At 54.3% G+C, this 24372-nt stretch overlaps 10 protein-coding genes across 10 annotated transcripts; 8 read left to right on the top strand and 2 right to left on the bottom strand.

The window, feature by feature from the left end:
- The first annotated feature begins 738 nt into the window (after nucleotides 1–738).
- On the top strand, nucleotides 739–2405 carry BKA78DRAFT_59287 (cytochrome C1 family-domain-containing protein). Its single transcript, XM_066893430.1, has 5 exons — nucleotides 739–912; nucleotides 1015–1172; nucleotides 1309–1371; nucleotides 1422–2021; nucleotides 2081–2405. The coding sequence occupies exons 1-5, from the start codon at nucleotides 835–837 to the stop codon at nucleotides 2175–2177; spliced, it is 996 nt and encodes a 331-aa protein (XP_066738519.1). The 5' UTR covers nucleotides 739–834; the 3' UTR covers nucleotides 2178–2405.
- Nucleotides 2406–2841: 436 nt separating this feature from the next.
- BKA78DRAFT_59415 (kinase-like domain-containing protein) lies at nucleotides 2842–5759 on the top strand. Its single transcript, XM_066893432.1, has 5 exons — nucleotides 2842–3100; nucleotides 3163–3191; nucleotides 3242–3359; nucleotides 3405–3552; nucleotides 3600–5759. The coding sequence occupies exons 1-5, from the start codon at nucleotides 3002–3004 to the stop codon at nucleotides 5711–5713; spliced, it is 2508 nt and encodes an 835-aa protein (XP_066738520.1). The 5' UTR covers nucleotides 2842–3001; the 3' UTR covers nucleotides 5714–5759.
- A 686-nt stretch (nucleotides 5760–6445) lies between these two features.
- On the top strand, nucleotides 6446–8164 carry BKA78DRAFT_357470 (eukaryotic translation initiation factor 2 subunit 3; the record flags this gene model as incomplete). The annotated part of the gene is made up of 5 exons (XM_066892223.1): nucleotides 6446–6945; nucleotides 6994–7088; nucleotides 7135–7659; nucleotides 7711–8077; nucleotides 8134–8164. 5 exons carry the CDS (start codon nucleotides 6446–6448, stop codon nucleotides 8162–8164), a joined length of 1518 nt encoding a protein of 505 aa, XP_066738521.1.
- Nucleotides 8165–8871: 707 nt separating this feature from the next.
- Nucleotides 8872–10515, top strand: BKA78DRAFT_357471 (insulin-induced protein-domain-containing protein; the record flags this gene model as incomplete). Its single annotated transcript, XM_066892224.1, has 2 exons — nucleotides 8872–10023; nucleotides 10075–10515. The coding sequence occupies 2 exons, from the start codon at nucleotides 8872–8874 to the stop codon at nucleotides 10513–10515; spliced, it is 1593 nt and encodes a 530-aa protein (XP_066738522.1).
- A 104-nt stretch (nucleotides 10516–10619) lies between these two features.
- On the top strand, nucleotides 10620–11334 carry BKA78DRAFT_59283 (uncharacterized protein). Its single transcript, XM_066893429.1, has one exon. The coding sequence runs from the start codon at nucleotides 10723–10725 to the stop codon at nucleotides 11269–11271; it is 549 nt and encodes a 182-aa protein (XP_066738523.1). The 5' UTR covers nucleotides 10620–10722; the 3' UTR covers nucleotides 11272–11334.
- Nucleotides 11335–14206: 2872 nt separating this feature from the next.
- BKA78DRAFT_327761 (uncharacterized protein) lies at nucleotides 14207–15114 on the top strand. The gene has a single exon (XM_066889548.1). It carries the CDS (start codon nucleotides 14237–14239, stop codon nucleotides 14531–14533), a length of 297 nt encoding a protein of 98 aa, XP_066738524.1. The 5' UTR covers nucleotides 14207–14236; the 3' UTR covers nucleotides 14534–15114.
- A 2906-nt stretch (nucleotides 15115–18020) lies between these two features.
- On the top strand, nucleotides 18021–19362 carry BKA78DRAFT_300320 (uncharacterized protein; the record flags this gene model as incomplete). Its single annotated transcript, XM_066887178.1, has 4 exons — nucleotides 18021–18269; nucleotides 18317–18614; nucleotides 18663–18818; nucleotides 18869–19362. 4 exons carry the CDS (start codon nucleotides 18021–18023, stop codon nucleotides 19360–19362), a joined length of 1197 nt encoding a protein of 398 aa, XP_066738525.1.
- Nucleotides 19363–19918: 556 nt separating this feature from the next.
- Nucleotides 19919–20518, bottom strand: BKA78DRAFT_357473 (uncharacterized protein; the record flags this gene model as incomplete). Its single annotated transcript, XM_066892225.1, has 3 exons — nucleotides 19919–20256; nucleotides 20312–20398; nucleotides 20458–20518. The coding sequence occupies 3 exons, from the start codon at nucleotides 20516–20518 to the stop codon at nucleotides 19919–19921; spliced, it is 486 nt and encodes a 161-aa protein (XP_066738526.1).
- Nucleotides 20519–20864: 346 nt separating this feature from the next.
- BKA78DRAFT_59493 (uncharacterized protein) lies at nucleotides 20865–21799 on the top strand. The gene is made up of 2 exons (XM_066893433.1): nucleotides 20865–20918; nucleotides 20969–21799. The coding sequence occupies exon 2, from the start codon at nucleotides 21124–21126 to the stop codon at nucleotides 21676–21678; it is 555 nt and encodes a 184-aa protein (XP_066738527.1). The 5' UTR covers nucleotides 20865–20918; nucleotides 20969–21123; the 3' UTR covers nucleotides 21679–21799.
- On the bottom strand, nucleotides 21800–22966 carry BKA78DRAFT_363341 (uncharacterized protein). Its single transcript, XM_066892478.1, has one exon. It carries the CDS (start codon nucleotides 22644–22646, stop codon nucleotides 21921–21923), a length of 726 nt encoding a protein of 241 aa, XP_066738528.1. The 5' UTR covers nucleotides 22647–22966; the 3' UTR covers nucleotides 21800–21920.
- Between the last annotated feature and the right edge of the window lie 1406 nt (nucleotides 22967–24372).

Consider the following 24372-nt stretch of genomic DNA (forward strand, 5'->3'; position numbering starts at 1 on the left):
TGAATGTTCAAGTGGTGTCTCTTCTTGGAAATAGGAAGCCGATGATGTGCACTCGTTTTGAACGCTTCTGGCTTCCCCGCATCCCATCGGCTGACAAGTGACGTTTTTGATCTGCGGCGTCCCATGTCGAATGAGATGGCTCGATGACACTCTGAAACCATGCGAAGCATCTGGAGAGCGCCAAACCAATCGAAACTGGGACATTATACAGAGTGGGTCGCTAGGGCTGTGAAGAAGTACAGTTGCCCAAATGGGGGTGTTTAACCGAGCTATTTCGCTGCCGGTTAGATGCCGCGCTCGGCGGAAGGGGTGACAGTAGGCTAGAGTACGGAGGCATGATGTTTTGTTTGCACTCCTGCTGCGCGTATCATGCAGCCTCGTGGAAAAGATTGGGCGGCATGAAAATATGTTCTCTCTCCAGGAGAATTGCTAGCATGCGCCCTTGTCGATGTGCGCCAGAAAAATTCGGCCTCGTGCCAGTCGGAGCATCGGTCGCAAAAGTCATGACGTTGTGGATGTTGGACGTTGGCGTGCAGAAGAACGGTAGATGTCAGGCGCATCTCCGAGCCATGCCGAGATGTAATTGCAACAGGACGCATCAGTAGGCGTGTGCAAGCCTTTGGTGGTTTGGTGCGAGGCATAGGAACCAACGGGATTTGTCGTGTTCGGACGCTTTGATGTGTCAGGGGCACTCTGATTGGCCAGACTCAAGTCTTTCCGTTCTTCGATTTCCGCGACTTGAGCTTCCGATATCCACAGTCTACCAACACCACCCATTGCCTCTCCCCTCTACCTGCAAAACCGTCGCCGGCGCGCCGCCAGCTTCACATCACCATGTTGGCAAGGTCAAGTCTCCGTTCGGCACGCTCCTTCGGCGCCGCTGCTCGCTCCTCGACGGGCAGGATAGGCACGGTACGCTCAACTCCCATTCCATCGACGACGTGGACGCCCACCATCGTCCACATCGACCTCAATGCCTCGCATCGTGAGTTCTTACTGACCTTGAGTCTGCAGCGCTCCGCCTCTACCGCCAACGGATCCGCTGAGGAGGCCGCGACCTGGAAGTCTACTTTTGCCGCATCTGCCGCCACAGCCGTCGCCATCGGCTCGATTGGCTGGTACTACCATCTCTACGGTCGCAATGTTCACGCCATGACTCCTGCTGAAGAGGGGTGAGTTTTGAATAACGGTGGATGGAGGGTGGATGGGCACCTGGCTGTCCGGCAATGGGGGCCAGCTCAACCATCCAGCGCTCCTCCAGCGCTCCGGTTTTGGACGACCAGTCATTGACGGAAATCAACTTGACAGTCTTCACGCTACTCAATACCCCTGGGAGCACGAGAAGTGGGCCAAGACCTTCGACCACATGGCGTAAGTTGGCAGTTTTCGAGTTGGGTGGGGCTCGGGCTAATCTTGAGCAGTCTTCGCCGCGGTTTCCAGGTCTACCGCGAAGTTTGCGCTTCCTGCCACTCGCTCTCCCGTGTACCCTACCGCGCTCTCGTTGGTAACATGATGACCGTCGACGAGGCCAAGGCCCTGGCCGAGGAGAACGAGTACGACACCGAGCCCAACGACGAGGGTGAAATCGAGAAGCGCCCCGGAAAGCTTTCCGACTACCTTCCCTCCCCATACAAGAACGACGAGGCTGGCCGTGCTGCCAACAACGGTGCTCTGCCCCCGGATCTATCGCTGATTGTCAAGGGTCGCCACGGTGGCTGCAACTACATCTTCTCGCTGCTCACCGGCTACCCCGAGGAGCCTCCCGCGGGTGCCGTCGTTCAGTCTGGTCTCAACTTCAACCCCTACTTCCCCGGTACCGGTATCGCCATGGCTCGTGTCCTCTACGACGGTCTCGTCGAGTACGAGGACGGCACCCCGGCCACGACTTCGCAGATGGCCAAGGACGTTGTCGAGTTCCTCAACTGGGCCGCCGAGCCTGAGATGGACGAGCGCAAGAAGATGGGATGGAAGGTGCTGGCCATTTCCAGCGTGCTGATGGCGCTCAGCATCTGGGTTAAGAAGTATGTGGAAGCGTTGCAAAGTGCACAAAGAAGGACGAATGCTGACAGTGAACCTACAGGTACAAGTGGGCCACGATCAAGACCAGACAGATTGTCTACAACCCCCCGATCACGGCCAGCAGGCCGGCAGCGCCTCGCCCCGGTGCGAAGCAATGATTTATCGATCGAGATGGAAGGGAGTGGAGCGCACCTAGAGCCAAGCTATCGTCATAGTCTAGGCACCAAACTGAAACGTCTGGTTGTACAGCACAAGACACACACGAGAGCGTCTTTTTTATTTTCTTTTGTTTGTGCATTACCTACAAACTAGTAGTAGAGGATGGGCGGGGATTGTACTATCAAATGGACTGGCTTTTTCAACTCACCATGACATGACATGGCATGAGGCCGCTGCTGCAGTGTGACGGGCGGGCGAGGAGCGATCAGATGCCAAGGTAGGGAGTAGTGGATGTCAGAGCCGTGAGTCGGCTCCTGAGTCCTGGGGTGCCAGGCGACGGGTCAAGGGCTAGCCAGAGACGGCAGGGAAGCTTGCGAGAAGCACCTTTGGTTGGCGACATGGACGACTTTGGACCCGGCGTCGTGGTGGGCGCGATGCCCAAGGGCGTATGGATTGCTGTGATGTGCGACCGGGATTGCGAGGGCACGGCCAATTGCAGCATGCCGTGACGATGGCCACCGCTCAGGAGATGGGTTGGTGGTAGGTAACTACTAACGACGACGAGGTGCTTTGGTCTACCACCACTTCAGTGCCTATGTTAGCCTGCAACTCTACCTCTACCTCCTCCACTCGTCTGCCTCACCGTCACCTCACGCAGACCGCCTCAGGAACCCGCTTCACATCGCCAGGCACCGCCACACCATCCTAGCCGCCATTTCGTTTTGCCGCGTTTCTGAGACTGCCTCCCTCCCCCTCCGCCAGCTCCAGGTCTGCTTCTGCAACGCGCACCCTGACGTGCCCGCCCAATTATCTATAGGGCTTCATGCCGCTCATTTCGACCTCCATCAACCTCTACAGCATCGCGACTTATGCCCCCGTCAATGCCAGAAGCCAGGCCGAGCTGCAAGCCCAGAGGACCAAGGTCAGTCCCGCCCTTCCGCCCAACCCCGTTGCGCCTCCGTCCGCTGACGCAGTTCTATTCAGCTCACCAATTCGTACAATGATCTCTTGGGGTGAGACACTGTTCCTCCTCTTGCCCTCGACCCGCTCTGACTCTCCCTAGGGAGTTCTCCTCCAAGGACCTGCGCACCGTTGGAAACTACCAGCTCGGCCGGCTCATAGGAAAGGGTTCTTTTGGAAAAGTGTACCTGGCGTACCACAAGTTGACCAACGGGTCAAAGGTCAGTCTGCTTGAAGCATCCGGAAACGCGTACTGAACCGTATAGGTTGTGCTCAAATCGGCCGATAAAAACGACTCCAACCTTGCCCGCGAGATTCATCACCACCGACAGTTCCTGCATCCACACATTGCACGGCTATACGAGGTCATAGTCACAGAATCCCTTGTTTGGCTCGCGCTGGAATACTGCCCTGGTCAGTCAGGCACCCATGTTTGCGGACACGGCTGACGCAAGAAACAGGAGATGAATTGTATAACAAACTTCTCGAAACGGGGCCCATGGAGTCGCCCAAGGTCCAACGCATCTTCACCCAACTCGTCGGCGCCGTCTCCTACGTCCACAGTAAATCTTGCGTCCATCGCGACCTGAAGCTGGAAAACATTTTGCTCGATAAGCACGGCAATGTCAAGCTGGTCGACTTTGGATTTACCCGAGAATACGAGGGCAAGTCAAACTACTTGCAGACGTGGTGCGGAACAATATGTTACAGCGCCCCGGAGATGCTCAAGGGAGAAAAATACGCTGGAGAAAAGGTAGATGTCTGGAGTCTGGGCATCATCCTGTACGCGCTGCTGTGCGGGGAGCTCCCCTTTGATGACGACGACGAGAATACGACCAAGGTCAAGATTCTAAAGGAGGAGCCCAAGTATCCGGAGCACATGGCAGAGCAGGCCAAAGAGGTCGTGGTCAAGCTCCTGTCAAAAAGACCCCTGCTCCGCCCTTCGCTCTCCGAATTACTCCAGCATCCATGGCTCGCTGAGCATGCACCACAGCAACAAGCGATTTTGAAGCTTCAGCAACCCCCGCCATTCACAACCGATCTCGAGAAGGAAACTCTGCAGCGCATGCGGAGCGCCGGTGTTGATATTGACCAAGTGATTGAAAACGTCTTGGCGCAACGCTGCGACAGCTTGGCCGGCTGGTGGGCCCTTTTAATTGAAAAGGAGGAGCGTAAAGCAAAGAGACGGGAGCGCAAACGAAAGGAACGCGAGGCTGAAGCAAAGAGCTTACGAAGGCTTAGTGCTGCAAGCAGGGCGAGCAGCCGGCTGGACAGGCTTGCGCCTACGATTCGGGAGGTTGATGAATCAGTGGTTCCAATTCTTGGAGATCCTCCTAAGAGTCGAGGTCGAAACAGGGACCGGGGCGCATCTGCGACTTGTGAGTACACCGAGGATCCTTTGGCTAAAACGAATTTGACCGTATTAGCTGCCACGCCCGAATTACCACTCGTTCCCGAAGCATCCAACTTGCAAAAACCATTGCCCCCGGAGAAGGACCGGAGAGTCAGCTCTTCCAGGACCCGGCCAGGTCTTCCGCCCAAGGAGTATAACAGGTCCAGAAGGAGTAGTAGCATGCTGCACGTGGTTACGACCAACCCGGAGCTTCTCAGCACCAACGGATATGTCCCAAAAAGGCGAAGGAAATACCAGCAACCATTCTTCGCCCAGCTGGCGTCCCTCAAGCATTGGTTCAAGGAATCGGCCAAGCGCGCAAGGTCCAAATCACCAGGTTCGAAAAACAGCAAGTCTCCAAAAGTAAACCAGGGCAAGCTCACCAAATCAGACGAGGAACGGAGACCCTCGGCAGCTACCAGTGCAAATACGGTCAGGCCTTCGACGCATCCCCGCCCAGAGACCCAGCCGCGCACAACGTATCCTCAGAGGCCAAGGGTATCCACACGCGCTTCAAACAGCTCCTACAAACGGACTTCTATTTCTCCTTCTCCCATGACTCCCCGCTCGACATCGTACCGCCGGTCCTCGGCAGGTCTGCAGAGCAGAAAATCCACATCCTCTTCCATATCATCTATTCGCACTATTCACCATGCACATACTCATTCCAAAACTTCATCCACATCATCAGCTTCCATTAGTTCCCCTTCAGTTTCTAATAGGGCCGGCCGGAGCCCCCATCAATCGGTCAAGGTCCTCCCTAATACTCCTACTGGCAGCCAGTTTCCCTCGGACATTCGCGTAGTGCGCGGAGCTGCGACAGCAAACAGCGAAGGAAACGCTGCGTTTGGCAGCCTCCCCCTCCATGGATCAGGTGTACTTTTCGCCAGGAGGAAGCGCAGCCCGTTCAAAGGACCAGGTCTCAACATGGGTATGCATCACGGCAGCCCCAACGGCTCGAGGGTTAGGGACGCCAGTGGCAGCCGGACGAGCAGCGTCCAGGGACGGCGGAGTGGCGAAATGGTAATTCAAGAGGAGGAGGAAGACGAACTCGAAGACGTCGAAGAGGTCGAGACATTTTCGCCCGTATTGGAACCAGGGTCATATCTGGTTGAGGAGCCACCCGAGATGTCCCTATCGGAGGAAGCTCCGCACAGTCCCACCACAATAACCACCACCTGAAGAGTATAGAGTGGCTCGGCGGCTAAGAATCAGGTGTTTCGCGCTGGGCCAGGAGTTGAGCGGGCCGGCTTGGATCTTTTTGTTTGGATGGATTAGTTGCAGTCCTTTCTTGGGGGTTGATGTCCTTTCCGTTGTATACCCGTCACCAACTCATCTTTTTCCTTTGTTCCTTCACTTTGTTGGTATTTTGGTTGCAAATACATGGCCGCTGTGGCTACTTTCGCTTCGAGGTGTCTAGTTTTTGCAGGCGTTTTGTAATAAAATAAGGCTAGGAAAAAGCGCTGTACAGGAGTTCGAATAAAAGTAGCAGTGCTGTACCTCCATATCAAAAGGCGACGTGAGGTGACGAAGTCTCTTGGCATCCGGTTTCGGTTTGTTGCTGATTGACCATAGCGCACAATGAAAGCATTGAGATATGCTGTTTCATACACTCAAGTGGACGGCCACATGGAAAGAAATAATTCACATACTCGACAGCAGGACCATTAGGAGCGTCCAGACCTGCGGTTTGCCTCTTGCTGGTGGCGTTTTCTTGAGCTCGCGTCTCAGCCGAAGTTGAGCCGGTCCCTCTGCATGGGAATTTCCGAAGTGACTCTACGACTTTGTGGACCGCAACAATCGCTCAAGACAATTCCAACCTCCATTCCCTCGTCTCCCCTCGGCGCCACCCCGCACCGCCTTCCAACCTCCGCTTCGTTTCCGCTTACCTCGTCAAACTTACCAACCGCAACCATGGATTCGGACTCGGACGTTCAGCACGACGAGACGCTGCAGCAGGAGCACGAGTCGGACGTCGAAGAGCAGCAGGTCAAGAAGCCCAAGTCGGCACTCAAGAAGTCGGCTCCTGCTCCCGCTGCGCCCGTTGTCCAGCGCCCCGAGCTTCCTCCTCAACCTGAGCCCAAGGACCTCGACGTCAACTCGCTGAACCCTCTCACCGACTACATCATTGCGCGCCAGGCGACCATCAACATTGGCACCATCGGCCACGTCGCACACGGCAAGTCGACCGTCGTCAAGGCCATCTCGGGTGTCCAGACGGTCCGCTTCAAGAACGAGCTCGAGCGCAACATTACCATCAAGCTGGGATACGCCAATGCGAAGATTTACAAGTGTGACAACCCGGAGTGCCCGCGGCCGACGTGCTACCGCAGCTTCAAGAGCGAGAAGGAGGTCGACCCGCCGTGTGAGCGTGATGGTTGCTCTGGCAAATACAGGCTGCTCAGACATGTCTCGTGAGTGGAACAAGCAATGGGATGTTGACAAGAGGCTGACGGTGGCAGGTTCGTCGACTGCCCTGGTCACGATATTCTCATGAGTACTATGCTTTCTGGCGCCGCAGTCATGGACGCTGCCCTGCTCCTGATTGCAGGAAACGGTAAGAGGAACTTTGCCACTTGGAACGCAGAGACTGACGCGAGCAGAAACATGCCCCCAGCCCCAGACCTCGGAGCACTTGGCGGCCATTGAAATCATGAAGCTCAAGCACATCATCATCCTCCAGAACAAGGTCGATTTGATGAGGGAAGAGGGCGCGGAGCAGCACTACCAGTCCATCCTCAAGTTCATCCGCGGCACCGTTGCCGACGGTTCTCCCATCATCCCCATTTCCGCGCAGCTCAAGTTCAACATTGACGCCATCAACGAGTACCTTGTCACCAAGATCCCGGTCCCCATGCGCGACTTCACGGCCAAGCCTCACATGATTGTCATTCGTTCGTTTGACGTCAACAAGCCCGGTGCCGAGATTGAGGACTTGAAGGGTGGTGTTGCCGGTGGCTCAATTCTGACGGGTGTGCTCAAGCTCGGCGACGAGATTGAGATTAGGCCCGGTATCGTCACCAAGGACGAGCAGGGCAAGATCCAGGCCAAGCCGATTTTCAGCAGAGTTGTCTCGCTGTTTGCTGAGCACAATGACCTCAAGTTTGCCGTTCCTGGTGGATTGATTGGTGAGTATTTCTAAACGAGCATCTCGGATTAACGCGTTCTGACTCGAACAGGTGTCGGCACCCGCGTCGACCCGACCCTCTGCCGTGCCGACCGTCTTGTTGGTTTCGTCCTCGGTCTCCGCGGACACTTGCCTGAGATTTACACGGAGCTCGAGGTCAACTACTTCCTTCTGCGCCGTCTCCTGGGTGTCAAGACGGCGGATGGTAAACAAGCCAAGGTCGCCAAGCTTGCCAAGAACGAGGTTCTCATGGTCAACATTGGTTCGACCGCAACGGGCGCAAAGGTGGTGGCTGTCAAGGCGGACGCAGCTCGTCTGACGCTGACCAGCCCGGCGTGCACGACGATTGGCGAGAAGATTGCGTTGAGCCGAAGGATAGAGAAGCACTGGCGTCTGATCGGCTGGGCCAACATTGTTGCGTGAGTATTCCCCCGCAGCGTCCAACGTCGCACAACCCCAACTGACGGATATGCAGTGGCTCGACCCTCAGCCCGACCCAGGAGTGAACGAGGATATAAACGAGTCTAGAACTGCATCGCTGCAATGCACGCGATTACTGATAGGGAGGGATTCCGGGGCGCGCGTGGCCAAAAGTTTATGTTTGTTGTGGGGCGGCGGACAGGTGTTGGGTACCAGGTAGAGCGCAATACCCTGTCGAAGAGGAATATTAGGAAACGGATGCCGTGACGATGAGGTTCTGCAAGGAAAGGTGGTGCAACTGGCGCGCAATTGGGGCACGGGACCGGACGGAACCCTGGCGATCTGCCCGACTCCCGCTTTCACATGCTCCAGCAGCCGCATCAAACCTAACCAACCAACTGACACGACTGCTTTCGTTTCTGCTCGCTCGTCCCCGCTCGTGCTCTCGCTTTTCCACCTACTTATCCATCTCACTCTACGCCTACGACGACGGCTAGCCTCTTAGCGCTCGCTCTGACCCATCGACGCATCGTGACCCCGGCCAGACCGCCACCCATTCCCACGCCCGACGTTTGGCGTCACACGTCGAGCCGCCGCCATCCGCTCTTATTGCTCCTTCGACCTCAGTTCCCAAATATCTTTCATCGTCCAGACCCCGTTCCTGAAAAAGGCGTCCCAAGAACCTCTCCTGTCCGCAGAGCCGCGTCCCACCACCCGAACTTCTCTCTCCAAAAAAGCATACATCCATAACAAACAACACATCTCCTCAACACCGCCGTCCTTGCATCGAGCCATGTCGTTCGACCACAATGGCGACTCCAATTCCAACCCTCCTATTCTACGTCCTCTGCCGCGACGACCTTTTGAACTAAACCTCCGGTCCTCAAGTTCGTCCTCGAGCCCGTCTCCCGCCGCTTCGTCCCATCCTCCAACACCTCCTCGACTTTCAAACGACCAGACGACCCCTAGTCTCTCCGCACAACTCGAATATCGCCTCTCTCAACAGCAAAATACGGCCAGACACGGCCCCCTGCGACGCAGCAGCTCCAAGCTCAACAATTCTCTCGACTCGACTTCAGACGACGCCGATGCATCTCCCTCAGCGGACGTCCCGCGGTCCCGGTCTACCCAGAACCTGACCAGCAGCACTCTGTTTGGCATCTACCAACCTACCATGGCCTACTTTGACGGCAGAAGTTCTGGCGATTTTCGCGACGGATCCGAGCCGGCCACGCCTTGGGGCACTGGTGCCGAGACGCCTTCTTATTCTTACGCCGATTTTTCTTCGAATCCCTATTACACCAGTCGAGCGCTGGACCTGGAGAAACTGCGCGCCTCTGCAGAGGCCGCGGGGCTGGGGTCGGGGTATGCGGGGCCCAGCGGGGTCGATAGGACCGAGAGTGGAGCATCACGCGGGGGCATTGTTGGTGGCGCGGGGGCAGCGCTAGAGGAAGGAGGAAGAGCAGTGGCGCCGCCTCCCGACGACGACGACAGCACCAGGAGAAGGAACAGCACTACGTCGTCGTCGGCCTCGCAGTCGTCGTATACAAAAACTCGGCCGAGCCGCGAGCGCCGAGCCTCTCAGGATTACCTGGCCCATCTCCACCACCAACAACGCGCGCTCCCTCTCTTCGTCCGCGCCGCCGCCCTCTTCGTCATTGGCGTTGCCTACGGCGTAATCATTTCGCATTTGCACGAGAACATTCACATCTCTCCCGTCCGCGTCGACGGCATCGACCGCGGAAACTGGTCGTACCTGCTGCTATGGGGATGTGCAGGTGTCGCACTCGGCGGCGCTCTGCCCTGGGTCGATTGGATCTGGGAGGGTGACCGTTCAGCGGCTGGCAGGCGAAAAGGCGAATCTTTCGGCAGAGACGCAGCGAACAGCGACTGGATTGAGGCCGTGAGGAGCATCGGCGCTTTTGTTGGGATAGCATTTGCCATTGTAAGTCACCACAGCCTCGACACCACATGACAAACACCTAACACTCGACAGCGCAAACTTCCCTGGCAATCAACCCTCCAAGTCTCCCTGACCCTCGCCCTCGTCAACCCCGCCTTGTGGTACCTCCTCGACCGCTCCAAACCCGGCTTCACGCTGTCCTCGGCCGTCGGCCTCGCCGGCACGCTCGTCCTGCTGCTCCTCGGCGAAGCGGCTCCCGTTGTCATTCCCGCCCCGCCCATCGTTGGCAACATGTCGGCTTCGTCGACGCCGACGGCCACGTTGCGGTGGCGCCAGCAGCAAGGCATGGGCATGAGCGGCGGTAGCGCTGGTGCCGGCAAAGATGCCGCTGCGTTGTTTGCGGCTGGCCCCAGTTATGAGCAGCTGGGCACTGCGACCTGGTTTTGGAGCGTGCTTTTCTGCAGTTGTGTCTGCTTTGGCAATATTGGGCGGAGGCTGTTTGTCTCCACCCCGCAGACTCCGGTGAAGGAGTGAGCAAAGAAGAGGAGTGTGTACACCGTGTCTGTTCAACAAGTGTGCGTGTTCGGGTAGCCGAGCCGACAGAGCTCGCTGTCTTGCGGTTGGTCGGGTGGCTGATTGGCCTTTCTCCATCTTCCTTCTTCCTGTTGATCTTTCCGTCGAGACTTGACCTATCATTGGATCTTGCCTTCCTGTCCTTGTCCGTTTGTTTCGTCTGGGTGGATGAATGATTTGAATTGCGTCCTGTGGGTGTCTGGAGTTTTTCTCCTTTTTGCTCTTCCCATTACACTGCTTCTTTTGCGGCTCCCTGTGGCTGCTCATCACGTCGTGCGTGCTTGCGAGATTTATTCCGGCTCTGGCATCTGTCATCATCACATTACATACCTCGAGAAAATACCTCCCTCTCCGGCTTTTGTTTGGGTCAGTTCCGTCGCTTGGATCACGGATTGGATTCATGTGTTTTTCGATTCTACAAGAACAAATTCTAAAATATCCAGATCTTCCTCTTTGCGCGCTCCCTTTATGAGATTTCGGCGTTTTCAAATCTTGAGCTTCTTGCACAACCTGACGTACAATGGTCGATATTGGAATATTGAAGCTAAGCTTTCAACAAGACCACTTTCCCCCTTTTGGCTTTTGACTCCAGCCGTTCTTTGGCGACCGACTCGACGTGTGTTTGACCGTCCGTCCCTCTTTGCGTTTGGCCCCTGCCATTGGAGTTGGCGTTGTAAGTTGTCTTTGTGGAGGGCGGAGATGGGGGGCGGAAGCTGAAAGAGAGAGCGAGAAAGCAGGGAACGGCCGGTGTCGCCTGACGTGGTGCTCGCTGGCTGCACGGCTGGCAGTGAGCTCGAGGCAAGCAGGAAGACACAGGGGACGATAAGGGGACGACGGGCTAGCTCAGAGAGCAAGGTGCGTAGCATAAAAACATGTAGACACAGACAGAGACAAACACGTGTGGTGGAGATATATGGAAAATTGATCAAGACTTTTTTCAACTTGTTGACCAATGCAAACCTATGCAGTAGTTTTCGACGCACGTTACTGGTGCTGAACAGCATCATCTTACAACCTAGCACGCAGCTCTCCTTCTCCGTCCTAGTGACTCCAAGTGTCGTGGCGGGCTCGTATGCCCTCCAGGCTGAACGACAGGACAAACAAAACGCCACGAGCAGTGTGTCGTCGTTCTCTATCGGGCATGCACAGCCAAGTGCGGGGCCATGTTGGTTCGTTGAGCCCCAGGAGCAACAGTGGACTGTCCTTTCGTGACGTCTCGGCACTTTGCGTGGAAATGGCTGTCGATCGACAAGAAGGACAAGGACGAGGACGAGAACGAGGGGTTTTATATAGGTCTAGGTAGGTGCGCACGGATGTTTTGCGCGTGACTTCCATTGATGCCGTATTAAGAAGGGGTGCCCGGGGTTGGGTAGGAATAGGAGGCTTCGGGTGCGCTGGGAGAAGTGCTGGGGGAATAGATCAAAATTCTTTTCAGCCTGTCGACTGATGCTGTTGGCAGTAGAAGTCACTCCGTGTCCATGATGCCGGACAGCGTCATCGTTACTCGATCATGCCATTGCCTTTTTCTCCAAAAAAACGGCGCGAAGGGAATAAGCTTTGGCCTTCTCACTCTGCGGGTTTAAGAGAAGGAAGGAAGAGTCGCGCAAGCTGACCGTGGTGGCGTCAGGGGCAAAGGACCAAAGTGCGTGATCATTCTGCTCATTGGCGCCATTGTACAACATAGCAGTTCTTGTTGCATGCAGATGCGGGAGGCTTGGATGTGGGAGAGAAGGAAGAAAGCGAGAGAAGGAGGGGGTTTATGTAGTCGTGGTGAGGGGCGTGCCCACAGGCAAGGCAGTGTTCACGTGGCCCTGTCGCCATGTGATGAGAATTGGAGCTTGCTCAGTACTCAGGGGGTCATTGGGTGCGCGCTGGGAAGAGGCACAAAGTAAATTGATCAAAACTCGTTGTTCCTGGTTTTTCGACCGCGGTGATGAGGTAGCAGCAACCACACATCTGTGCTGCCGGAAAACAGCATCACTCAACTCTGCTGCGTTTATTGTTTACCGTATGAACGCAAGTCCCAGGACACACTCTTACGTACCACCCTCAGTGCGGAAACACAGGAAAGAAAAAACGGCACCAAGAGTGGGTCAAAGTACTGAATGGGCGAACAAACGAACAAGTACGCAACCTCGCTTTCTTGGAGGCAGTCACCAACCAAGTCGAATCCATGCTGTGCGCACACGCCAGGAGGTTGGAGATGGAAGTGATAGGAGGTGGGGAAGAAGAAGATGAGGTCTTATATAGATCTGGGGAGCAGCGCACGCATGGTTTGCTTGTGGTCCTGACGCCACCTGATGCAGTTGTGCAGGTAAAAATTAGCAGGTGGTGGGGGAGTCATCGGACACGCGCAGCGCTCGTGGGGAAGGTGCGTCCCTTCGATTCCAGTGTGGTGAGTGCTTGCTTTCTTGAATAGGAAGCATTGACGAAACAACATAGGCAACGCATCTTTATTTTGCGACGACGATGAAGAAAGACACCACTGAACGGTGCTGTGAAGACGGGTTTGATTAGGCAGCTGGAGTTTGAGAGGACGCGAAGACAGAAAAGAAAACCCAACACAACGACCACAAGTCATATACATTTCCCGGTTGCCGAAGACAGCCAAATAAGTGGTCTCCATCTTGAACCAAGGAACACAGAAGGAGTTGTCAGACTCCGCCCTGTCGTTGGGCAGTGGCTTGAAAATTGGGGAAGAGGGAGGGGAGCCGCAATTTAAATACACAATGAACAGCGTAATGGTCCGATATCGGAGACCATTGAAGATAGATGAGCTGTATGCAGGGAGTCATCGAGTGCACGCGACATCTTGTTGTGCGGGACCGGGCGGAGTGTCTGGTGGTAGTGGGTGCAAAAAGGTGCAGGAATCAACAGTGGAGTGAAGACCTTGTAAACAGAAACACGTTGCTCTTACCACGAAAAGCTTCATTTTCCAATTACGATGCTTTGCTTCAGTGAGGTTGATGTTGTCTGTAGGGGGCCACCGAAGTTGGACAATCAAATCAGAAGATCAAGAACAGAAACGAGGACAGCGCAACAAGTGCTGAGGTTCTGTGCCGCAATATTACAGTGAGAAGTGACTGTAGTTCGTAGAGGAATTGCATACAGTCTGCGCTGTCAGTGGAGTTGCGAAGAAGAGAAGGGGAGGAGCTTAAATAGTGGTTGCAACAAGAGTCGGAGGCCGGTCAGACGGAAGGGGTGGCTCGTGCGATGGGTCACTACTGATTCGGGGAGCATATGACTGCAGAACCCAGACCTTTGTTGCCTAGAGATCGTGTGATGGACTAGTCGCGGTTGGAAGCAGAGTAGATATTGTGACGGTCCATTCTCTCTTTCTCTTGACGCCATGGGCGCCGTAGGGATTCATCGGCTCGAAAGACATAGCTCCAGCCTGGTACTTTGCGGCCGTCGGTGCTGGGTCAGAAGATTGCGACCGAAGACTATCACCAGCGGTTAGATGCTTGGATTCATTCCATGACGTGAAGTAACATCGTGCGATGATGGACCTGGATATCTGCAGCAATGATGCTCTACCTTCCAGCGATTGCCGAAATGAACGACTCGAGAGCAGGAAGGAGTAGGCCGCGTGTCATGATCTGGTACCAAATAAGCTTGGTGTGTACTTGAGAAACAAAACCTAGAAAGACGTGGGTATCGAAGCAGAGATCTCCACAGAGGCATGGGGATTTTATACGTCTCTCGAGCTGTATTATGGGGTGCCGGGGCAGATCTAGCCCCATGGTGTCCAAGTCGGTCATCTGTTTGTCATGCCGCACGTGGTTTTAAGGGACATTTCAGTTTCTTCCCTTTTCCGCCTCCTCTCCCTCATCGCAAGTGGCTCAGTATGGGACAAAGACTGAGAGCGAATCTTCGAAGAACCAAGCTCCCCTCTGGCGGTCAACCACTTCATTGGCTTCGTACTGGGAAGGGAGGTTTGCCCCACAACAGTCAGGAGCGCGAGGCGATGATACGCTAATGCTTGACACTGCATGGAAGTTACAGTCGCAAGCAGTCAGCCTTGACAATGTTGGAGAACGGTTCTCAGAGTAGAAAGCACCGAATCCGCCCCCAAAATCCAGCAGTTGTCACATCTTGAGCCTACGCCTTTGTCACCGACGACATCATGTGTCATGCCTTATCTGTTCAGGAGGCAAATGAGGCTGATGGATGTAGCATCTTCATTTTCACATGCTCTGGGGGGTTCGGGAAGTCACCTGCGGTTTAGCGCATCATTGCCGTAACAGATGCCTCAGATTATGTCCGTTGACCAGGCCACGTGCTTTGAATCGCGCCAGTGGGTCGGGCCAATCCAAAAGGCTTAGAATATAAGAAGAGCTCGGCGACTTGATAAATCCAACATGGACGTCAACCTTCAAGGATAGCTCTGTCGTGATAGCACGCTCTGGGCTTGTAATATTGCGTTCTAGCAAGACTGACTGTTGGGGGCGGCGGGCGCATTCCAAAATTTCTAGGAGAGTCCACGGGGTTGTATGGCCGCAAGCAAGTCGAGTCGTTTGACCACTGGATGCCAGCAAGCATCATGAAGTTGAAATAATGGGTTTCATATTGTTCCGGTGACAGTGATTCAGCTGTCATCCTCAAAGACCTCCTCCTGCTGGGAGGCGATGTCGGGAAAGCCGCGGAGGTGCAGGAGAGGCATGAGACTACTCCAGGTTAAGTTGACAACGGAGAAACCTCCCCAAAAGTGCGGACTTTTCTTCGTTGCTCGCTCCAATGGTGCTCTTCGATTGTTGTGGAGCTTTGCATTGAGTGATTCGGTAAGCTAGAGGTCAAATAGGGAGGCGATTGAGGCGCCATTGCCCTGCCCCGGGCGAATCACGGGTAATGAAGTCCTGGCGACGAGGTCTGAAAGTAGCTCGACAGTGAGACATTCAACATAAAGGCAGATGAAGCTGGGTCTGTGGCGCTGATCCTGCGTTCGAGGACCATGAGTCTGAAGAGAGCGAGGCTGTTCGCCCCACGACGTTCGGTATCTTGACGAGGCTTGCTCTTGAAACATCTCCGGCTGTTTTCGTGCTCACTGTGCGTTCATCTCAGGTCTATCTGTCGTCGACGCTCGACAAAAGACAATGATGTCCAGATTTTTGCCCTTTGGCTTCGAATTTTTCTCCGGCAGCACTTTGCTCTTTGAACAGCATGAGCCTCAAACATTGCTTGCCGACTTGCCGTTTTCATTGCCGCAAAGTGGCGGTCAAGTGTTTCTCCCGCGTTTGAACAGTTTCAGGGTGGCGGGGTGACATTGAGAAAAATCCAGGGACATGTCATCACTTTGACTTTATCCACTGTCGATCTGGAGCAGGAGCGGGAAGGAGCCAATAGATAGATGTGCGCCATTTTGGAGGCAATGGCCAAGTGACATCCAGAGAGAGGTTGTGCGAAATCTCTCGTTGTGCGCAGTATCAGATCTCGCACCGAGGAAGCCCAATGGTCCTAGCACCCTTGATAGGAGTGCAGCAACCCAAACCTCCACATACAAGCATCTCCTCGGAAGTTTTTACCCATGATTGAGCTCTCCCAGCTCAAGTGGCATGCTTATCTGCATCAGGGTAACTTTCCGGACATGTGGGATCATCGTGGTGACACTGGATATCCGGCACTCTGGAAACGGTCCAGCAAAACGGCACCGTGGCACAGCACAGCGCTCGTTAAGGAAGGAGGGAGGCGAAGAGTATTGGAGCGAAATGACACGCCGCCAGGAGTGAGGAGGAAACAGAGACGCTTTGCATCCCCCCACGCCGCTGGTCGCTTCCAGGGTCCAATCGAAACTGCGCGTAATCAGCCTCGGTACACTCAAAGCGACATTTGAATTTGAAATCTGAATCAGCAGCTTAAGCAAGCACCAAGAGGGAAGGTCGCGAGAGTTACGGAGAAGGATCCGGATTAGGGGGGTCGACATTGTCAAGGCGAATCATGTTCCCGGTGCCACGTGGCTGCTAGCTTCGGCCTGTGCCGCCGCCTCCGCGCCAAACTTTCTGGAACACCATCGCGTTCTCTATTTCGACTTCAACTCCTCGCAAACATCGTCAGGTATGCAGCCACGGCGAGCAGCCAATCCACGAGGCCCCAATGGAGATGGGGACGGAACCTCGGGCCGTCCCTTTGCGCAGCCGTTCAGCCGCGAAGCCGTCGAGGATGACCCCTGTGAAGCCCCGGACTTCAGATGCTGCTTTGGCGACTCCCGATCTTATGTAACTTGTGAAGAAGTCCGACAGCGCCATACGTTTGTGCAAGCCGCATGCTCGTTGGATGCAAACGGCGCATGCGGCACAGCAAAAAGCAAAAGCAAACGGTGACGAGTCCGCAGGCCAGGGACTGGACGCAAGACAGCCACAGGAGGCGGGAACAAAGTGGAAGATCACACTGGATGAGGAAGAGAGGGCCAAAAGTAATTTTTCCAACCGCTGGGTTGGGCTTGGATGGGATGCCTGAAGAACATATCCGACGCTGCGTCATCTTCATTCACACCGCCGCCATCTTCACCTCCTTCATGTTTGCTTTCTACTATTGAAGAGCCGCTTCGTTGGGAGCTCAATACCAAGCGACAGTGGTGCTAGCGTCGAGATTTTGCCTCCGAGCAAATCCTGCGCCCAGAATCCAGCCCGCAGCCGAGTCATTCGAGACTTGAGCCCTCGCGCTTGGACGCGCTGATCAGTGTCCCCTTCACACTCGAAATAGCTGCCATCCGACCCCATCTCCATCAACCCTCGTCTATATTACGAAACGTATTATGGATGATGAAAAGTCTCCGGTAACAGACATGAGCGAGGGTCCAGTTTTCAGCCTGCAAGAGCTTGACGTATGCAGGAGACTTCGCTTGCACACCGTTTCGAGATCATTGCTGCTCGATGACTGCACCAGAGACTGCAACCTCCGGCATTCTTACGGATTCGCCGGCTCAGATATTCCAGCCAAGCTCAAAACAGTCAATTCTAGAGCCAACGGACTGCATCTTTAGTCCGAAAGGATTCCGCCAACCACCACTAGGATACTGCGGGTCACTCGCCCGCTTTGGGTTGGCTCGCTATGCGACCAATCTCGCACTTGTCTGATCTGCTAGGACCGATGAACACCCCGTAGCATGGGCCATCGTGGAAACGGCAAGCCGCTGCTCTTCTCCTTCGGACGTTGCGGGCTCGTAGCCGGCGGGCGCTGTCCCACACGGCTCCATATCCAGGCCCGGCCTGTCCGTGGCCGTGCCGCTCCGCTTGCAAAACCAGCATTCTTGATTGCGCTTTTGTAAATCCTTTCCTCCGGGTCCTACTACTTGGATCCCCCGGCCCAGACGTTGACCTCTTGCCCGAGAATAAGGAACCTATCTCTACTATCCCATCCCGCAATCTCAAACCTACCAGGTCGACAGCTCCTGCAGCGTTTGCCACCTTCGACCCGCATGCTCGGTACCGCCTGAATCCCATCGCACTCACTGTCCAACGTCCCCAGACATGGAGGACAGGAGCCAGCAGATCCTGGCTGTTGGAGTCCTATTCCTTTGCCTATGCTGGATCTCCGTCAGCCTCCGCGTGTACACGCGCGCAGTCATTGTCAACTCATTCGGCACCGATGACTGGACAATGCTCGCCTCGTTGTTTTTTATCACTGGATACATAGTATGCCAGCTGGGCGGGGTCTACTACGGAAGTGGACGCATGGATAATGATCTGACGGAAGAGAACAAGATGAAGGCACTTCGAGTACGTCCTCTTGCTCACACGAGACTTGCACGTCTAATGACTTGCAGTATTGGTTCTTTTGCGAGCTCTTTTACGCCGTCGGCTCCATGCTCTTGAAGATTGCTGTCGGCATTTTCCTGCTGCGAATTGCCGTCAAGAGAGTGCACATCAACATCATCTACATCGTAAACGCGTGTGCTGGCGTTTTTTCCATGGCCTACTTTCTTGCGTTCTTGTTGCAGTGCAACCCGGTCCAAACCTTCTGGACAATCGCACCAAACAATTCAAAATGTCTCGCGCCGACTACCGTGGTGGCTTTCACATATGCCGCTTCAGGTCTCTCTTCGTGCGCTGACTGGGTATACGGTGAGTGCGTCGGTCCAAGAACCAAGTGACCAATGCTGACCCCTTTAGGTATTCTGCCTGCCTTTATCGTTTGGGACCTGCAGATGAACAACCGCACGAAACTCGTCGTCGTAGGCATCCTCAGCTTTGCGGCCATTGGAAGCACTGCTACCCTTGTGCGGATACCATACATTTGGTCAATGACGAGCGAGAGGGACTTTCTCTGTAAGTTGGCACCAGCAAATCACAGCGCGCCCCTTACTAACACGTCCCAGACAACACCACCGACGTCGCCATCTGGTCCACGATCGAGCCCGGTGTCGGCATGACAGCCGCCTGCATAGCAACACTGCGACCCCTTCTCCAACGCGTCCTCCACCGCACCGGCCTCTCTTCGCACTCCCGCACCCACAGCAGCCACCCCTTTACGCCCAACTTTGGTTCTGGCCACATGGGGTCCAAGAGCCACCACTCGCGGGCCGGCTACCTGCGCAACCCAGACGACCTCCACGACCTGGACACGCTCCGTCCCGACCTCTCGACCACCACCACGACGTGCCGCGCCGGCGGCGGCGACAAGTCGTGGCTGGAGAACGTGTCTGAGCACGGCTCTGAAGAACACATTATCGAGACGACGGCCGATGCGGCGACTCACGGTCTGCAGATTTCAAAACGCGTCCAAGTCACTTCGGTCCGTGAGTCGGCGCCGGCATACCATGAAACATACGCCCCGCAATGGCCGCAGAAGCCGAATGATAGCATGGTTTAAAAAAGAAAAGAAAAAGCAAAAAGCCAAAATAGGGGAAGAAAATTTCGAATGTCGGATAATATGTTTAATAATCACCTCCGTCGACCCGGCAGCGGAAAGGCATCATCACGGCGCGACATGGAAAGGGGCAGATTCAGTCGACCTCTACTTGCGCGTCCGTGGAGCGGGGCAGGCCCCGTGGATTAAAGAGCAACCAGCCCACGCACTGGCTCTGATGCAGATGTCTGCCTACTTCTCGCACGCGATGCGACCAAAAAATAGGGGGAGCAAGAAGGAGAAAGGATACCACCACCACCACCACCACACTCCTTTGGATTCTTTTCCTTTGTACATTCATCGATACCACCATTTTCCCCTTTCTTTTCTCTCACGACCCGTCAACGGCACATGTTTGGTACGAACAGCAGATGGAGGAGCAAAAGTAAATAGACTAATTGTGCGATACCAAATACCCACTCAATACCACCATTTCTCAGTAACCATATCAACGGCCATATTTCCACCTGTATTACAATTGCGAAGCACTCAAGTCTTCACGGTAGGGTACGAGGAAAATTCAGTCTTCGTCCGTTAAAGCTCCATGGAGCATGCGATACCACTCGTCATGAAGTAGAGAGGAATCGGGGTATGGCGAGTCCTCACGCCTCTGGGCAGTGCCAATCGGAGCCTCGGACTCTTCCGTCTGTTGCTTCTCCTCGGTTTTGATGGGGACATCAGGTTGATCAGCACGGTTAATCCCTCGACGCTCCAATGTCTCGTTGATCCTGCGCTTGTTTTCTTGCTTCGTGAGGTGCCAGCGAATGTATCCATCGTAATCTTCGGGTGGGATGCGCGAGTTCGGCAGCAGATCTACACCTTGGGCCCGATGGTACTCCTGCCACTCGTACTCTGCGTCTAACCAAACAGTTGGTATGTGTTCTTCGATAGTCCCTTGTGGAACGGCACGTACCTTTGTAGGCTTGAGACGTAGGGTCGATGACGAGGTCATTCGGTTGAGTCGTGGCAGATATGTGTAGTTGTGATTGTCTTCGTCGCTCTTTTGGTCGGGGTCAGCGACAGCTCCGTGTGGGATCGAATTGGTAGAGTGTTGCTTACTTGGTTCAGGACCGGAGAGCTGCGCATCATGACGGCGCTTGCTGTCGCCGTGAGAGGTCATCTTGACGGTGAGATGCGGAGTGTTGGTGTTGGAAGATGTTGGAATGAGGGAGAGAGCGAGAGCTGAAGAGCTCACGCGCAGGCGCGCCTTCCGCTCCTGCCTCGATACCTACCTAGACCCGACAGTCCCGTCTACTGATCAACTTCTTCCCCTCTGCTGCCTCTTAAACACTCAACATCGTCGCGATGGTCTTTCCATACGACCGTGGCCGCCGACGTGGCGATGACCCCCCTTCCGTCGCATGGCGTAAGTGTTTTGCTTGCACCTCACCTTCACTGCTGCAAACCCGCTGACCGGGCCATAGGGCGACAACAATCCCAACGACAATTACGACCACAGTCACAGTCACTCGACTACGGAGCGAACTCCCAGGGCGAGGTAGCGCACCTCAAGTGCAAAGGTAAAAGTCCACAACAGAATTCAAGGAGTTTTTGCTGACTTTGAAAGAAGCCGAATCTGCCACGCATGGCCATTTGCCCCAAGTTGGAGCCGAAGTCTCCCAAGTCTCATCAGAAACTCATTCCAACCCTGAGCATGAAAGCCAAAAACAGAATTTGCTTGAAGAGGGTGGACATCGATTCGACGAGGAGACAGCGCAGGCACAAATGGAACACGGTCAAAGGACGGCCTCTGAAGCTGGCGAATGTCATACACCCTCCACATCATCGCGTCAGTCGGTCAGGCAGTGTCTATCGTCTTCGCTCCCAAGCACCGTCAGGCATGATAATCTACCACACGCGGAATCGGCTTCACCAACGATGTCACTGAAGCGAGCATCAATCACCAACGAGACACTGACACGGGTTTCGAAAGAGTCACACAACCAAAGAGCTGCTTTGGAAGCGGGAGAGAGGCAACATCGGTTCAAGAAAGAGTGGAGACGAGAACAAGCAGCTCGAGCGGCACGAGGGAAGAGGTTTGGCATGAAGGCTCAAGAATACCACCTTGAGTTCAGCGAATGGAAGAAACAAGCACAACAGACACGAGTGATACAAGGGGCACGAGACTCAAGGGCTGCAGCAGCTGAAGAGACCCGGCGTCGATTCAAGAAAGAGTGGAGGCAGGAACAAGCAGCTCGAGCGGCACGAGAGAAAAAGTTTGGCATCGAGGCTCGAGATTACCATCTTCAGTTTATCGAATGGACGAAGCAAGTACGGTAAACACAAGTAGTGCAGAACCAAAAAGCTGCAGAAGCTCAGGAGAGCAACCGTCAATTCCGCGGCCAGTCAAGAAAGGAACAAGGGACAGCAAAGACGCTGTTTCGATTCGCATGTTCAGACACAGTTAGCTTGAGCAAAAAACTTCAACTGAGAGTAGGAAACCAGCGTTTCCGCTGACTGTGTGTAGAGAAGCGACTGCGCGCATTTTCAATTTCCATCATTCTAGAACAGTTCAATGCTCCTTATGTCTTTGACTGCGAAGAATCAGAATGTCTTCCATCCTGACAACCTAAACGACTAGATATTTCTGACTGCGCCCCTACTGTCTTTCTCTCTTTCCCATACCATTTCACGTGTGCGTCACAACAGCAATCTTCGCCACTGCAAAGGGCCTGGGACAAGCCGTCTTGAGCAGCGAAGCAAACGCCAACAGGATCGGAGAGTGATGTGAAACACTTACGCCATGCATCGTCTCTCAAAACACTTTCGTAATGAGCTGCAACGTTACATATGCCGTCCCCACTTGCCTGTCGCTCCCGATCGCTTAACGGACTGCCGTAGTGGCCAGTGCCGTGGCTCCTGCTCTCCCGCCCCCAACACCAATCGCCATGCACCAACATCCGAAGAGACACAAATTTCCTGACCAAACGCTGCTCCATGCAGAGCTTCGACGCGGTCGTCATATCGATAGCGAGCCAGATGATTGGTACCCATCCTTGCTGTTGTGCCATTATGCTGGGTGCTAGTTGAATGCGGGATTCAGTCGTTTGCACAAAGTCCTCTTCTTGCCTTGTGTTGGTGATTTCGTTCAGGCTGATTCTGTACCTGACGATCTTTTTGGCGAGATGATCGGCACACACAAAAGGTTGTCGAAGTCCGTTCTCTCCAGAACATGCTTGGAAGGTGACAGCAGGACGCAGAAACGTTCCTCTGCCTTCCATTCCAAAGCATCCTGTCTTTGGAGGCATCTTAACAAAAGGCACATCTCTGGATGCTGCTTTCTTCAAATTCTCAGCATCACAAACGGCAGATTAGTCGCCCCGCCAATTCGACACATCGCTCGTCGCACTCTGCTGAATTGCTCGACGGAAGATTGGCCCCATTTGTGCGGATCGTCAGACGGGAAGGCCGAAGTTCGGCCCCGAATTGCACGTGGTGTGGCTGTCGACACTCCCGTCGACGGCATTCGCCATCATCGTGATGCCCCCTTGGCACTGGCTCCGGCGATTCTCGCTTGACTCGCCGAGGGACAAGAATTGTATGTGGGGCGCGCAAGTCGCGAACAAGAACCACGACTTGGATGACCAAATGCGGTAGGCGAGAATCGAGATGTTGTCGAGTGGATGTGTCATAGGGGGTAATAGAAGGCAGGAGCGAATGCCTCGAGCAACTCTTGACCCCTGAGCAGCACAGATTTCTCCGCTTGCCATTTGTTGGCACTCCGTCCCGAAGCCTGAAAGAATAATCGGCAATGGACGATCTCAGATTATCGATTGTCGGCAGAGGATCTGATTGGCAAGGCGCTTTTGCGTCATTTGCGCCAGCCTCATCACTTTACCGTGGACGGCAAGGGGCGAGCCGCGAAGCTGTACATCTGGACTGATATAGATGAGGAGCACCGCGGAACCTCTCCCGACTCCCGATGGGGTAGATCGTTTGCGATCTCGCGGTGATCTTATGGGCTCTGGGTTTGCTGATCGTTTGCTTCAAAGGATGTGGATAACATTTGCAACTGATGATGTCCGTTACTATGAGGATGACGCCGAATCTACAAAGCTTTCAGGAAACAACAAGGACTTAAAGAAACAAGGGATGGATCTGGTAAACCTGTGGCAGAGTGGAAGAAAACCTCGCCATGCATGGGTCATTGTGTTCGGTCTATAGACTCAATGATTTTTAAAGCGCAACATAGTATCAGCAAACAGCGCACAAACAGGCAAGCCTTTTATACTGACATCTAGTGAGCAGAGAGATAGGAGACCTGCCTCCTAGTCACACGACTCTGCAAGTCACGCGTAACCTTCGCTTTGTAGCGACAACAGCCTGCTTCCTTCCCCTTGGCCAAGATTTAAAAGCTGCCGTCACCCTGCACACAACCAATTCCAAGGCTCTACCTGAAGTCTGCCAAAGACTGAAAATAGAAAGAAGAGGACCTTACTACTTGTTGGTGGCTCGTTCCACGAATCCAGTCGACACGTCCCTTGCGCAGATACTTTCCCATGCGGAATGCTATTGATTGAAAGAACATGAAGTGATGTGGTATTTAAGACCAGCATTATGGAACTATGATGATCATTTGCGCTGTAATCAGTCATTGTTGAGCATCAATTCGGGATGTAGAATTGATGGCAGCGCCTATTTCCCTTTTCAAAAGCAAAGACACAGAAAAGATAGAGAGAAGAGAGGCTCAGCCACCAAACAGTAGGTTCTCGCGCAGGTTTTTAAGAGAAACCAAGGATGAAATCCGCAGCTGGTCGAAACTTTGGGTCAAAATTCGCGACAAGCCACTGTTTAAATACTCAAATCACGCAGTCACATGGACTTTCCGAATGAAGTCAGGTCAGCAGTGCCAGGTCGCTAGCTCCATCCCTCCAAGCTATTAAACCCAACGCGGTACCCTTCGAGCCAGATCATCGGCGCACTCCCATTTCGCACTGAGCATGGAGTATGGATAATCGACAGCGAATACTGTCT

This window comes from Phyllosticta capitalensis (genome assembly GCF_038381095.1).
Source record: "Phyllosticta capitalensis strain CBS 128856 chromosome Unknown BKA78scaffold_13, whole genome shotgun sequence".
Lineage (NCBI taxonomy): Eukaryota > Fungi > Ascomycota > Dothideomycetes > Botryosphaeriales > Phyllostictaceae > Phyllosticta > Phyllosticta capitalensis.